This window comes from Crocuta crocuta, unplaced genomic scaffold (genome assembly GCF_008692635.1).
Source record: "Crocuta crocuta isolate KB4526 unplaced genomic scaffold, BGI_CrCroc_1.0 scaffold35, whole genome shotgun sequence".
Lineage (NCBI taxonomy): Eukaryota > Metazoa > Chordata > Mammalia > Carnivora > Hyaenidae > Crocuta > Crocuta crocuta.
The window spans coordinates 1,968,643-1,983,872 of record NW_027530625.1 but is presented as its reverse complement, the minus strand read 5'-3'; the positions used below and the strand labels follow the sequence as shown (position 1 = coordinate 1,983,872).

General features: G+C 38.4%; 1 protein-coding gene across 1 annotated transcript in view; it reads left to right on the top strand.

Annotated features, from left to right (window-relative positions):
* NR5A1 (nuclear receptor subfamily 5 group A member 1) overlaps positions 1 to 15,230 on the top strand; it is a 99,796-nt gene that overhangs the window by 20,244 nt on the left and 64,322 nt on the right. The window contains exon 2 of the mRNA XM_077768457.1: positions 9,466 to 9,599. Coding sequence (XP_077624583.1) covers positions 9,466 to 9,599 — 134 coding nt within the window. The remainder of the gene's footprint in view (positions 1 to 9,465; positions 9,600 to 15,230) is intronic.

The window sequence follows — 15,230 nt, the reverse complement described above, 5'->3', positions numbered from 1 at the left end:
AGTCTAGTTGGAATTAAATATTTTGCATAGTGTAAGGTAGGATCAAGTTTCATTTTCTTAACATACAGATGTCTAATTGTCCTGTGCTGTTCACTGAAAAGACTTGTCATTTCCTCACTGCTCTGCTGTGCCAACTTTATCATAAATTAAGTATCTATAATATGCCTGGTTATGTTGTGGTATGATATGTCTTTATTCAGTTCCTTTGGTCTATTTCACTATCCCTAAGCTAATAAAACATTTTAATTACTATAGCTTTAAAATGAATATTAATATATGGTAAAGTCTTGTTTTTCTTAACTGTGCTGTTTTTGTTCTTTTGTGTTTTCCCATATACATTTTATAATTAGCTCAAGTTATACACAAACACACAGAGTTGGGATTTTGAATGAGATTTTACTCTGTTGATCTTTACACTAATAACTTGCAATATGTGAGCATACTGAAATCTTCCTCAATTTATCTTAGGAGTATTTTATATTAAGTATTTTATAGTTTCTACATAGAGATCTACCATGTTTTTATTGGATTGCATCCTAGCTATTTTATATTTCCCTGATACTCTTGTAAGTGGCAGCTTTAAAAAATTTTATCTCTTTGTGGATAGTATAGAAATATGGTTAGTTTTTGTGTATTTCTTATTTCACTATGCCATCTAGAACCTCCAGTACTTACACTGTTGAACGAAGGTGTTGATAATGGACCACCATCCTTGTCTTACTTCCAATCTTAAAAGAAACATTTTTGTATGCATTTCACTATTAAGTATGATATTTGGTTTAGGTTTCTTTAAATAACCTTTATCATCATAAGTTTTTTTCTTCTAGTTTGCTAAGAGTTGAACAGTAATAATATTAAAATCTATCAGAGCCTCTTTTTAAATTAAAGCACTATTGCTTTTAAAATGGATTTTTTTAAACAAAATACTTTCTAAAATGTTTCATAAAGCTGCAGAAAAAAGGTTTTAATCTTACAGAAAACATATTAAAATTTTTTTTAATGTTTTGTTTATTTCTGAGAGAGAGAGAGGGAGAGAGAGAGAGAGTGAGCAGGGGAGGGTTGGAGAGAGAAGGAGATACAGAATCCGAAACAGGCTCCATGAGATCATGACCTGAGCTGAAGTCAGATGCTAAACCGACTGAGCCACCAGACGCCCCAGATTTTTTTTTAATGTTTATTTATTTTCGAAGGAGAGAGTGAGACAGAGCATGAGCGGGGAAATAGCAGAGAGAGAGGGAGACACAGAATCCGAAGCAGGCTTCAGGCTCTGAGCTGTCAGCACAGAGCTCGACACAGGGCTTGAACTCACAAGCTGTGAGATCATGACCTGAGCCAAAGTTGGACGCTTAAGCAACTGAGCCACTCAGGCGCCCCAGTAAACTTATATTTAACACCAATACAACTGATATTTATTGTGTGTTTACTACATATTAGGCATTGTAGTAAGTAGTATAGTTTAGTGTGAAAGTTCTCAGATCCTGGTGCAAGTTTGTCTGCTTAGAATTCTGGCTCTAATGCCTATCAGCTAGGGGATTTTGGGCATATTTCTTGTTCTGTGTATGTGTCACTTTTTTCATCTGCAAATTGGAGATCATAGTAGTATCTACTACATAGGATTGTAAGGAAAGAGTGCATTATATGTGACACATAAAGAACAGAACTTGTTACATAGTGCCAGGGTACATGTTAGCTATTATCTCTGTATTCCCTAGTCCATGAGGCAAGTACTATAGGTAGCTTTATTTTACAATTGATAGTGTGACTTGGAGAACTGAGGAGTGTGACCACAGTTAAGGAGCTAAGAAGTGGCTGAGCTGGAATTCCTACTTAATTGTATGTTTTAACCACCAAGCCAGTGTATTTCAAACTTTTACACTTTAATCCTTAATACGTTGTGATCCAGTACTCCACCACACACATGTACACACAGGCATACAAATGAAAACACTTCAGTTGAAAGAAAGGTTTCACAATATTTTACCCATACTACATGTGAAGCATTTTCATGTTTTCTATTTCATCTCTTCCAGAAATGATAGTTATGATGCTATGAGTTATGACTTCTAATTTGGAAAACCCTACACTGAGCCATACCGTTTATTCACTCATTGTTCATTCATGTATTTAACAAAATGAGCATCTTCTCAGTAGCAATCATGGTGCCACATGTTACTATTAATGTCTTTGATTGAGACTTAACCTGCAGTGTAAATTTGGTTAGGTGTAACTAACGAGTCCTGCCGCTTACATAAAATAAGAACCTAAGTATTGTAAAATTCTGGTCAGATTGATGAACACATTTGTTTATAAATGTCTTTGTTCTCATTTACTTATTGTTCCTGATAAATAATCCATTTATTTGAGCAGACATATGTCAGTGGTGCTCTGAAGAGATGTTGCTAGGGCTCTGTTCCTGGTTCAGATTGTTATTTTCTAGGCCAACCATATCAGCTGCTTTATTCATCATTTTCATTATTTCCTTTGAATTTGACAGTGTGCCTCTGAAAATTAATCTGTGACCAGACCCCAACCGAGCTCTACTTTTTGCCCTTATCTATCATAGCAGGAGTGTTAAAATTTGAAGAAATGTATGTATATATTTAATATTTATTTTGAGAGAGAGAAAATCACAAGCAGGTTCTGTGCTGTCAGCACAGAGCCCAATGCAGGGCTTGAACCCACAAACCATGAGATCATGACCCAAGCTGAAATCAAGAGTTGGATGCTCAACCGACTGAGCCCAAGTGCCCCTAAGGAAATGAAATTTAATATGATAGTTCCTGTTACCTGCATGAGAATAATTTCTGGTTTGAAAACAAATTCTTAAGATTATTCCTAAGGTTTAGAAACTAGCAAAGGCAAGCATCTTATCTTTTTTCTAATAATGCTAATGTATGGTTACATTTATTTATCGCAAGTAACCAGCAGGCTCCTTTTAGAACACTGTGTAGGAACAAAATTATGGGGAGGTAATGACTCTTTTATATACAGAGGGGTAGAACATAACTTGACATTGTATCTGTGGATATTTTTGTATAGCTCATCTTGATAGTCTTGCTGAAGCTTACTGAACTATTTTGGCTCTTTTAGAAAGGAATGAGATTCTTCTCAGAGGAAACCCAGCTTGGAGAGAGGTTTCCAGCTGCAGATTTAAGACATAACTTTATATGCCAATTATTTCTTCTCCCTGTACCCTCCTCTGCCTTCATTTATCTAAGTGGTAGTCATACTTCAGAACTTCCCTCTTCTAGAAAGTCTGTCACTACCTTCCCCTGCCACCAGACTGACTGAATAATAAATACTCTTCCATGCTAATTTTTTAAAGTTTTTAGGTTAAAAAGGACAATTAAGCAATAATAGTGTTCAGTACTTTAGAGTTTACAAAACTGTTTGGTTCTAATACCATGAGGACACTAGAGCTCCTTGTCATTTATTGGCAGTCTGTTAATTCCTTGATTCTCACAACAGTTATTTGAAGAAGGTACTATAATATTAGCTGCATTTTGTAGATGAGAAACTGAGATACCTCTGAAGAAGTTAAAACTTTCCAAAGCACACAGCTAGCGAGTGACAGCCTAGTTGGAGCCAGAGTCTAACTCTAGAGTCTTAGTCGTTAGATTCTTAGTCTGTATGTTCTACCGCTGCTGTCCTAGAGACCTGGAAAGCTGACTCTGCTCTCTTTCCTTTCCATCCCTGAATTGAGATTTACCTTGCCATGGGCCTGGAGATCAACTCTACTTCCCTATCCATGCCTGTTCTCTTGACTGCCATGCAGATCTGTTCACCTAATGTCAGTCTTTTCAATTAAAGTTTAAAAGTTTAAAGTTCTTAAAAACTCTCATAGTGTCTGCTTTCCTCTCTTCCTTTACTCTTGAGGAGAGGGGCAAGAGAGGAAGATTCCAATAGTTTTATTTTTACTTTTAATGTTTGCTTCCCCCCCCTTAATACATCAGTTTTCAGAATAATGAATTGATGTCCAAGTGACCTTCATAGTAACTGATGAGGTTTTCTTTTTAATGTTATTGTGAATGCATTGATTTTTATCTTTGAAGTGTTTTTTTGAGAGCCACTGCTCTCATTCTTTTTTTTTTTTTTTTTTTTTTTTTTTTTTTTTTTATGTGTTGTTCCATTTTAGGCCAGTGGGAAGCTTTTTATGTTGCTTCCTATATTCTTTTTTGTTTGTTTTTAAGTTTATTTCTTTTGGGAGAGAGCATGAGTGGGAGAGGACCAGGGAGAGAACGAGTCCCAAGGAGGCTCTGCTTTGTCAGCACAGAGCCTGTCATGGAGCTCAATCTCATGAACTATGAGACTGTGACCTAAGCTGAAATCAAGAGTCAGATGCTCAACTGACTGAGTCACCCAGGTGCCCTGCTTCCAATATCCTTTTGAGATGACCCCTTATTAGTCTTAGGTAGCACAACACCACTCACCGTATATATGTTCTGCCTCAAATCTGGAATCCACCATTTCTCTAAGGAGTCCAGCCTCCTGTTTGTAGGAAATGGTATTTTCAAAGTTCACCTTTGAGCCCTTCTCATACTGCTGATCAACATAAATATTCATCTTCTCTGATAAATTAGTAAGTCTCTCTCTTACACTATTTTTTACTCATTGCTATTTCTGCAAATAGCAAACCACCTTGTTCAGAGTTTCAATACCTACCATTTTTCAAACCCTCAGCTTTTCATAAACTCCTCTCTTATCTTTCTGACTTCTGGGCAGTACTATGATCCATAGTCTCCAATTTGAAGTACTTATTTGCCTGATTTTCTCCTACTGTATTTTAGATAGAATAATACAGATTAAGAAGAGTGATTTAATAAATTAACAGTGCTGAATTAGGAATGGTTATGAACATTTCCTTTGTGTTAGTCTTACTAGTCAGAGAATGCTGTAGATGCTGTAATGAATCTGAAATTTCAGTGAGTTATATGATACAGTCGTTCATGATATCCTTATATATAAGATAAACACAAGACAGACTAGAGTGTCTGGTCTAATCTAGAGGCAGAGCTAATTGGGCATCTATTTTCAGAATGCTAATGGTTAAGTCAGATTGGAGAAGGGGCTCTCACAGCTTGCCAGAAGGCCGCATTCTGTTTGCTATTATATATATATTTTAAAAAATTGTTAACATTTATTTATTTTTGGGAAACAGAGAGAAACAGAGCATGAGTGGGAGAGGGGCAGAGAGAGAGGGACACAGAATCTGAAGCAGGCTCCAGGCTCTGAGCTGTCAGCACAGAGCCTGACACGGGGCTCAAACTCACAAACCGCGAGATGATGAAATCATCTTAACCGACTGAGCCATCCAGGCGCCCCATCTTTTGTAAAGTTTAAATGAGATGATGCCTTGAAAGTGGAATGCCTGACAGATGGGAAATATCAAATAGGACCATTGTAATTAAGCAGCGTTCAGAACCAGGAGAAGTTCTTTCTATTAATGTCTGTTGAGGAAATGAATGAAGAGTGTTACATGCACACGAATGAATATGAGCAAATACAGCATCATGTAAAAACTTCTTGAACGTTGCATGGGACACAGTTAATACTCACTAAATGTTCTTTATGATATCTATAAAAATGATTTTTGTCCTGGCCTGGTTCAAGTCAGATAGTGAATATAAAAATGTTTTAAATACCCTTCAACTCCATTATAAGAATAGGAGGTGCAGAAATCTATATCTGGTATCTGGCAGGGCACCATTGGGGCATTTTGCTTCAATTTGTTCATTTNTACTGCATATAGAATAGATAGATTTGCCTTGCTGTGGCCACAGAATATGATGATTAGATTCATAGACTTTGGGGGCTCTAGCGCTAACTCCCATACTTACAAGCTGAGTGACTGTTGGAAAGTAGTATCACCTCATAAGCTTCAATTTCCCCTTCTGTAAAATAAGGGTACCTTAATTTTTATGGTTCAGCACAATAACATGTTAAGTGCTTGGCACAGAGCCTGGTACCCAAGTGTCAGTTAACAATAGCTTCTCCTGTTTTTGTAATCTTTTTCCACATGTTGTGAGGGGAGTTTGTCAAATGCTTCCTTGAAGGGCTTCAAGGTTGACTGGGAGAGAGCCTTTCTCCTGTACCTTTGAGAGGCTTCTGAATTAGTTCCTGGTCTGTGGCATAGATCAATGCTGTTTATAGAAACAAACATGGCAGGAAGAATAGCTGTGGCCAGAGAGAGGACTCAAAGGAATCTAGTCTCTGCCCTCAGTGGAGAATTATTCCCATCTCGTCTTTTCATCTCATTGTGGCCTTTTAAACTCTGATGAAAAGAACAGTAACAAGCAGTATCGCAAGATATGAGAAGATTCTTAACAGGTCTTTATGTGATTGTTGTTCAGTGGGTCCTTTGCCCTGGATCCAGATGCTGCAGAGTGCCGTACGAATGCTTTCTAAAGAGGCTACTGAACTCCAGTTCTGGTATTGGCAGATTATAGTCGCCAGTTGATAAGTGGACAAGTTACTTCACTCTTTTTGAGATCTCCATTTTGTCAATTACAAAAGGATGATAGCACTTGTATCTACTTTTGGGATTATGAGAATTATGTGACAGAGCACAAAGCACAGTGCTTAGTTGTGGTCAGTGTTCAGTGAAGTCATATCCATGCAAAAAGGGATGGCATGGTTCTTCTAGAGATTGAGTAATTATAACTGTTTTTAAGCCTATTCTGATAGAGTTCTGGTTTATATTTTAATGTGTGTATATGTATGATATATATCCTATATATGATAGATACATTCATATATACATGTGATATCATGTATATATAAATTTAATATTGAAGGTTTGAATTTAAAATGAGAAAATTTAGATTCTCTGTATCTAGTCATGATTTTTTCACAGTATACTTATGTTCTGTTTCTAAGCCCTTTCAGCAACTCAAGCCCAGCAAGCACTCTAGGAAATCCCATCCCACCTTTTGCCTCTTTGGGCTTTTCTGGTTTGTTTGTTTGTTTGTTTGTTTATTAATGTTTCATTTATTTCTGAGAGAGAGAGACAGCATGAGCAGGGGAGGGTCAGAGAGAGAGGGAGATACAGAATCTGAAACAGGCTCCAGGCTCTGAGCTGGCAGTCAGCACAGAGTCCGACGTGGGGCTCGAACCCACAAACCATGAGATCATGACCTGAGCCAAAGTCAGATGCTTAACCGACTGAACCACCCAGGTGCCCCTGGTTTAGTTTTTTAATTTTCTGTTGTAACTTTGCTCAATGTTTACCTTGAGTTTCTTTTGCATTTTTAAAAAAAGAAAATAAAAAGAATAGTTATTACACCAGGGCCATTTTTATAGAGTATTTTAACCAAGTTTCTTTTAGTTACACATAACACAAACTCATTTATGTTAGCCTGACAAATTAAAATGAAAAGAAAGTATTGTATGCCAAGACATGGGAATGTCAGTTTGTCATGGCATGTCAATTTGCCCACAGTTAGGAAGTTCATCCAAGCCTTAGAAAGGCGTGGAAAGCTCTCTAATTACTAAATACAGAGTCTTCAAGAACCTCAGTGATTCCTCTTTCCATATCTGTCTTTTTCTATTTCCCTTGCTATGTGGTCATGTATCTGCTTCTCTCTGCATACCTGCTATTTGCTGTGTCCTTTGGGCAAGAGCCTTAATATATCTGTTTCCCTGTATGAAAAAAAAATTGTGTATTAGTTTCCTGTGCTGCTATTAAAAATTACCACAAACTGGGTGGCTTGAAACAACAGAAATTTATTTTCTCACAGTTCTGGAACCTGAAGTCCAAAAATAATCAGTATCACTAGGTAGAAATGAAGGTGGGCAGAGCCACACTTCCTCCAGAGGCTCTAGGAGAGAATTCATTTCTTGCCTCATCCAGCTTGTAGTGGCAGCCATTCCTTGTGGCCACCTTCCTTCTCCTCTTTGTGTACACGTGTTCATGCGTGTGTGTGTGTGTATCTCCTCTTCTGCTATATCAAATCCCCCTCTGTCTATATTAAATCTCCCTCTGTCTTTCTCTTTATGAAGACTTGTGTGATTGCAAGTAGGGCTCACCTTTATAATCCAGAATAATCTCCCAACTCAAGATCCTTATTTGATCACATCTGCAAAGACCGCTTTTCCTTACAAGATAACATTTATGGGTTTCAGGGTTTAGGACCTGATATATTTGGGTGGCCATTATCCAGCCTACTACAAATAGGGATCATAAAGACATCGCAAAAGCTGGCATATAATAAAGGTTGCCTAAATGCTAGCATCCTTCTTCTCTACATCTCTCCCACATATACTGCCATGCCCCTTCTTTAAGCATTGTTTTCAAATGCTTTTGTTTTCAGGAATGTTATTATCACATTAAGCATTGGCCTGTTAAGATAATAATGATAAAAATAATAGCTGTCATTTATTAATTGTCCATTGCAGCCCAAGCTTTGCGCTGAGTCTTTTATCTATGGTATGTATGTGCCATTATAATCGCCATTTTACAGATGAGAGAAACTGGATTCAGAGAGGTGAAATAACTTAATTTGCCCAAATTCAGTCAGCTGGTTAAGTGTCAGACTTCAGTTTAAATAAGGATCTCCAATTCTAAGGGCTGTGTTCTTAATCATTATATCTTGCCTGTTACTCAGGAGTGAGGTTCTCTTGGCTTCTGATCAAACATTTTCTTGGAGGTTTCTTGCACCTGCTAGCAAGAGCTAGCATCACAGTTCACCAGAGCACGTTTTTGTCATATGGCTGTTCTTTAGCAGTTGCTTGGTCCTGAGTAAGTAGAATTTGAGGGAAGAGGAAATTAAAGAGATATACATCCAATCTGAATTTCCTCTTTGACTAACTTGTTTGTTGCTAGGAAATAAGTTCCTTGACTATCAGGAACATGATGATTTATTTCTGAACACCCATACCAAACACAGGCCCGGACACAGAGTAGATATTCTGCTAGAACATAAGCTTCACCAGAGACTTTGATTTACTGCTGTATCCATACCTTACAACAGTAGCTAGAATAGAAGAGCTGCCTAATATCTATTGAATGGATGGATGACTGGTTGGTTGGCTGGGCATGGTTAAAACTTCTTCACTGGCAGATAATTACAACTTTATCGGATGTATGCCATGTGCTCGGCATTTTATACATTATCAGTAATCCTTACCTTTCTGCAGAGTAGAAGTGATGGGCTGTGGCTGAGGAAGGTAAAGGAGAGGGAGGAGTTGAAGATCTCTCCCAAGTGTCCGACCTGGATACTGGTCTAAGTCATGATGAAACCTAGGGGGAGGAACATGAGTTATTTTTTCATATAGGCTATATTTGTGGTATCTACAGGTAGATGCAAGGGTCTATTCCTAAGACAGAGGCTCTAAAGATGCCCTTTGTTTGCCAGTTAGCTTGCCAGTTAGAGTGATGTTCCTGGTTTGCCCAGAGCAGAGTTCCTTGTTTTAGAACTGCAGGCTTAAAGCCATCATTTCCATGTGTTCTAACTTGAATCTGTTCAGTTTCTGTTCCAGATGATCGGGCTGAACAACGAACCTGTCTCATTTGTGGGGACCGTGCCACAGGATTGCACTATGGAATCATCTCCTGTGAGGGATGCAAAGGGTTTTTCAAGCGGAGCATTTGCAACAAGCGGGTATATCGGTGCAGCCGTGACAAGAACTGTGTCATGTCTCGGAAGCAGAGGAACAGGTGCCAGTACTGTCGCCTGCTCAAATGCCTCCAGATGGGGATGAACAGGAAGGGTGAGTGTGCTTGTGGCTCTACTTCCCACCCTTCAACTACCACTTTACCTTAAGGTTAGCTATTAAGCCTTGGCGTTATTTATTTCCCAAGCCTGCACTATATGCCAGGTTTTGTGCTGTGTATTCCTAACCCAAAAACGAATCTGGCATAGTTCCTGCCTACAGGGATTTCCCAGAGTAGGTGGGGAGAAAGACTGGTGAGATGTTACAGATTCTGTGAGAATGAATTCACAGGCTCCATTTGGCAAGACCCCAATTAACAATCAAGTTCTAACTAGGATTAATATACTCCTCTAGTTCTTTCAGAGCATGACAGGAAGTAGGAATTTGGGATGAAAAAGTAGCAAGGCAGTATGTCACCTAAATGTGATATCATTTTGTTTGCTAGAATCATGGTGTACTCAGAGGCTAGGCATGCCCAGAAATCTGCATCCAGGTTTGTGAAGAATTTGGGATTATTAGGAAGCTTTCTGAGAGCCATTGGCCTGAGATTACATGAATAAACCTATTTTCTAAGAGGATTAATCAAAGGGGCAGCCTTTAAAGAATGGACTGGTGTGGGGGAAAGCAGAAAGGCTATCTAGAAATTTTTTAGGAGAGTCCAGAAGAAAGGTGTGAAGAATCTGAAGGAGGGGCAGGAAAAGTAATGTTACAGGTGGGGAGACGTGGGAGGAGCTTACCTGACAGGAGCTGATAACGTACTGGGTATTGGGCAGCACCAGAAGTTGAACTTGAAGATTTGGATTAATAGTAACAGCCCTACCAGGGAAAAAAGTCAGGCTAAAAAAGCAGAGTGGGGCAGAATGTTATCCTTGGCAGTGCATTGTTTGAGGTACCTGAGAAAGACATACGATGTCCACCAAGGAATGTGGATATGTAGGATTGGAACTGAAGTGAAAAGTCCTGCCTTTAAATAGAAATTTGTGGAACTGTTTGCAGTCAGGTGGTAAAATTTTGTTGGTGGGTAGAAATTACCCAAGGAGAGAACTTGGAACCGGAAGAGGAGAGGGCCAGTGTCAGAAATTCCAGGAGTGTTCTCATGGAGAGTGGACAGTACAGTACAGTTCAGTTCAGTTCGGTAGAAAGCGTGAAGGCAGGGGTTGGTGACAGATCAGTTCTGTGACCTTGGGCAGTTTGCTTTATGTCTGATGCTCAATTCTCTTACCTTTAAAATCGTATGATAGTACTTAACCTTTCAGAGTTCTATAGAGGATTAAATATGACAATGTATATGAAATATTCAGCAAGTACTAGGGGTTCATAATAGTAGTGTGTAGGGGCGGGAGTTAGAGTTAGTGAACTGTTCAAATTGGTTTTGTCTCATTAATAAGTGCAGACAACCAGATATAGTTAAGACTGGTTTTTGTTTGTTTTAATTATATTGGGATAAGAAGAGTCCTTTGAAAGCTTGCCTATTATGAAGAAAGGTAAGAAAGTTATAAAAGGGCATTTAGATAAGCTTAGGTCATTTATAATTTATTTATAATACTAATATTTATTGAATACTAAGTATATCAGAAACTCTTAAGCACTTTCTAGGCATTGTCTCATTGAATATGCACAAACCTATTAAATATTAACCTCAGTTTATAGATGCAGGTGGCAGAGGTAAAATACCTTACCAGTAGATAGGTCAGTGGTGATTATGTTGATAATTACTAAGTTGTAATGCATTATTAATCAGGCAGAGCTTGTACCTAACCACATAGACACTGTGCTACTTCACAGTGTCTACCATATGGCATAGCTACTTGCATGTTGGAATGCCCTGTGTTTACTGTATGATAAATACCTGTAATAAGGCATTTAAATTATTACCAACTTTGTCTTCTATGTTTCTAATTTGATTTTCTGTCCAGAATTTACTTCCTGTGCCTGAAGCATGCTGTGCATTATCCTGCCTGTGCTCAGGCTCTTTCCTCTATCTAGAAGTCCTCTCCCTTCCACAGTCTGTTTCCTCTTACAGAAATCTTTCCCGGCCACCAATACCAAACAAGAAATGTCTTGAAGAGAGAGTCTGTGAGCTTCTACCCACTTGGATCTGATTTGGTCTTGGTCTCCAGTTTCCTCATCTCCCTTTTTTGTCCTCCCTGTGTTTTCTCAAAACGTTATTTATGGGTTGCCTTCTTGACTGCTCTCTCTGATTCATCCTGCTTATTCAGTTGGAATGTGAGATTCTGGACCTTCTAACCAAACTCTCCTGTTTCAGGGAAGAAGCTTAACTTCATAACTCCTGTAACCATAGCCAGGAGAAGACAACACAAGGAGTGTTGAGGGGTGGGAACTGCCTCCCTTTGTCCCTTTACATGCAATACTGGATGGCTTAGTTGCCTTGTGAAGCTGCCTCTCAGAGAGAAATCCTGCCACCTCCTGGTCGGTGCTGAGAAAGCCGAATTAAAATTGCAGTTGCCTTTGGAATGTTTTGGGTTGAACGAACTATTCTGTGTGGAACTGTGGTGTTTGCCATAAAATTTTAAGCATTTGTTAAAACCTGTAGAAATATGCATCACTAAAGAAGTGAATTTTATTGTATATAAATTCGTTTAAAAGCAACAAGTATATGGAGGGAAAGATAAGAGTGTACACTGTGATGAATGAATCTAACTGGTATTACAGATAAATCACATAGCCACACTGAAGGAAATGGAGAAGAAAGGAGCTGACCTTGGAAAATAGTGTTTTGACTATATACTGTAAGGTTGAAGACAAAAAGAACTGTATACAAATAAAACTCTCTAGTTTGTAAATTTGTTTCTTTCAAGGTTATGGGTTAGGAATTCTGTCACTAATTTGTATACAATATATTTACTTGAACAAGCAAGTAGATATATTGTTGATAATAAGAGTCTGTTTTCTCACATCAGAGAAAGAAATTATAAATCAGAATCAAGAGGAAGGCAAGAATGAAGCACCAATCTTGTGCGAGTTTGGAGTCCATCAGTATGGACTCATGTTTAGAAAAAAAATTTAGAAAAAACATATCTTGGTTTCTAAATCTCAATAAAAGGAACCAGGCCTCTTTGAAGGACTGGGTGATTCTAGGGCTGTGACAGGGAAAATATAAGATGAGCCTGGAGCATCTTGTGGCGCCAGAAAGTTGGAATGTGTTATATTTTAGAGAGGAGGGGCAAGGAGGAAGCATTATCAAAAGCTAACCTGGAAGCACTTCCAATAGCTAAAGTTAGAACAGCTTGAGCAACAAAATAACTATACATTAGTTTATAACCCAAAAAATAAAATACCCATGAGTTCATACTGAGAGAACTGAGTAGAAGAGTAACAGTTCTTTCTTATAGAAGAATTCTTAATAATAAATGTAGAAAGCATGAGAGAAATACCAAATCACTGTTAAACACAACAGTAATAATTGCTCTAGGCAGGAACCACTTATGGATGCTAAAATAAGAAAGCATAGTTGTAAATAGAAACAGTATTTGCATAGCCCCAGAATATTTCATAATTACAAAGGGGAAAGTAATAAGTTTCAGTAGAGAATTCTGACAGATACCACTTTAGCCAAGCAAGGTGAGTATCACCAGTATATTTACACATATACCCCCTGGTATGATACAGTAGGGACACAGATACACATATATACACACAGGGATAGACCCTTCCCAATCTAATCATATGAAGACAGTCAAACCCAAATTGAAAGACATTCTTTAAAATACCTGACATTATACAGAATACTCTTCAAAAGCGTCCGTGTCACAAAAGATAAGGAAAGACTAAGAATGATTAGAGGAGACTATGGAGACATGACAACTATATGCAGTATGGGATCCTAGATTGGGTTCTGGGACAGAAGGGGACATCAGTGGGGAACACTGAATAAAGTTTATACTTTGGTCAGTAGTATTGTTCCAAAGTTAATTTCTTGGTTTTGATGAATAGCCTGTGGTTCTATAAGATGTTAACAGACAGGGAAGCTGGGTATAGAGTGTATATGGTTTCTATNCACATGGGGGATAGAGTTGTTTTTTTTTTTTTTTTTTTTTTTTTTTTTTTTTTTTTTGCAATTCTTCTGTAAGTCTAAACTTAGCTCAAAATTTAAAAACTTAACTGTTCAAAAAACTTCAGCCACCATGTGTAAGCCAGCCCTCTCTTGTCCTCCGTCTCTAGATGTAGATATCTCTTCATATATGGTATTTGGCTGGTTAAGAAATTAATTAGCAGTCAGGGAAATTTAAACACGAGTAGTGAGTGGAGGCTGGGCCCCATCTGTCCCTCTTCACTACCACTCCATTACCTCCCAAGTGTTACCTCCTCACCCATTTTGCAGGATAAATTCTGGCTCTTCAGAGTGATTTTCAAAGTCCCTCTGACTCTAGCATCAGCCACTTCCTCCCTTCCCTTCTCCCTCTGCTGCTCCCCACACAATTCATATTCCATCCTAGTTCTCCAGAAACTCAGTGACGTTTCATGTTTGGGGGACTTCACACATGTGGTTAAATCCTTCACACATGTGGTTAAATCCATTCCTAGAATGATTTATCCCCATCTTCTTACCTAGTTACAATACTTTTCTTTGGAGGCTCAGCTTTTCTTTGTAACATCCTCTAGACAGCTTTCTCTGGCACCATCCCTCACCAGAAAGATGATGCTCCTTGACTTCCACAGCCCCTTTTTCCCTCTGCCATAGCCTTGATCACCTTGTGCCATCTTTGTCTCTTAACTTGTCTGTTCCTACCGTTGTTAGACAATGTCCTTTAAGGGCCACGGCCAAGTGCCGCTTTCCTTGTGTCCTTCAACAGATAGCCCAGTTAGGTAAGATGCTTTCTGGTTTGGTGGATTTACTCTGGTAGGGGGGCCAGGGCACAAAATGAGATGGGGGAAATATTGTTAGTCTGATTGGAGGTAAGAGGAAGTTACACTGAGCCTCATGAGAGAATTTATGTCAGTTAAGAAATCGTGGGAAAAAAACAAATTATGTGAGAAAATTTAGAATTCCTCAGTTTTGTTGTCTCATAACTTATTAGTTAACTAGTTAAAAAGTAAAAAGTTTAAGGAAAACTTCTTGGAGGAGGTGATGTATGTAGAATGGCATTGTGAGACTAATCCTGTGGCATTGCCATACCACTTTATCAGAATAAAAATGGAGCACTGAGAAATCTTAAGGAAAGAATATTTGAGCAAAATCTTGAAGGCATAGGAGTTCAAGCTGCTTACAAACTTAAACAGCTATTTGTTTATGAATTTATTTATTTATGATTTTATTTTTAAGTTATCTCCACACAAAACAACATGGGGTTTGAACTCACAACCCCAGATCAAGAGTTGCATGCTCTATTGACTGAGCCAGCCAGGTGCCCCTTAAGAGCTTTTTAAAAACCACTCTCCTCCTCCCTCTCTTCAGGCAGAAGAGAGACAGGGAGGGGAAGAGAGAGAGAAAGAGAAAGAAAGGAAGGAAGGAGGCTGGGAGAGGAAGAGGGAGCAGAAGAGACAGAGAGAAAGTATATGTGTTTGTGTGTATTTTCTTAACTATTTGGGAGGAAGTTACAGACATCATTCTTCTCTGT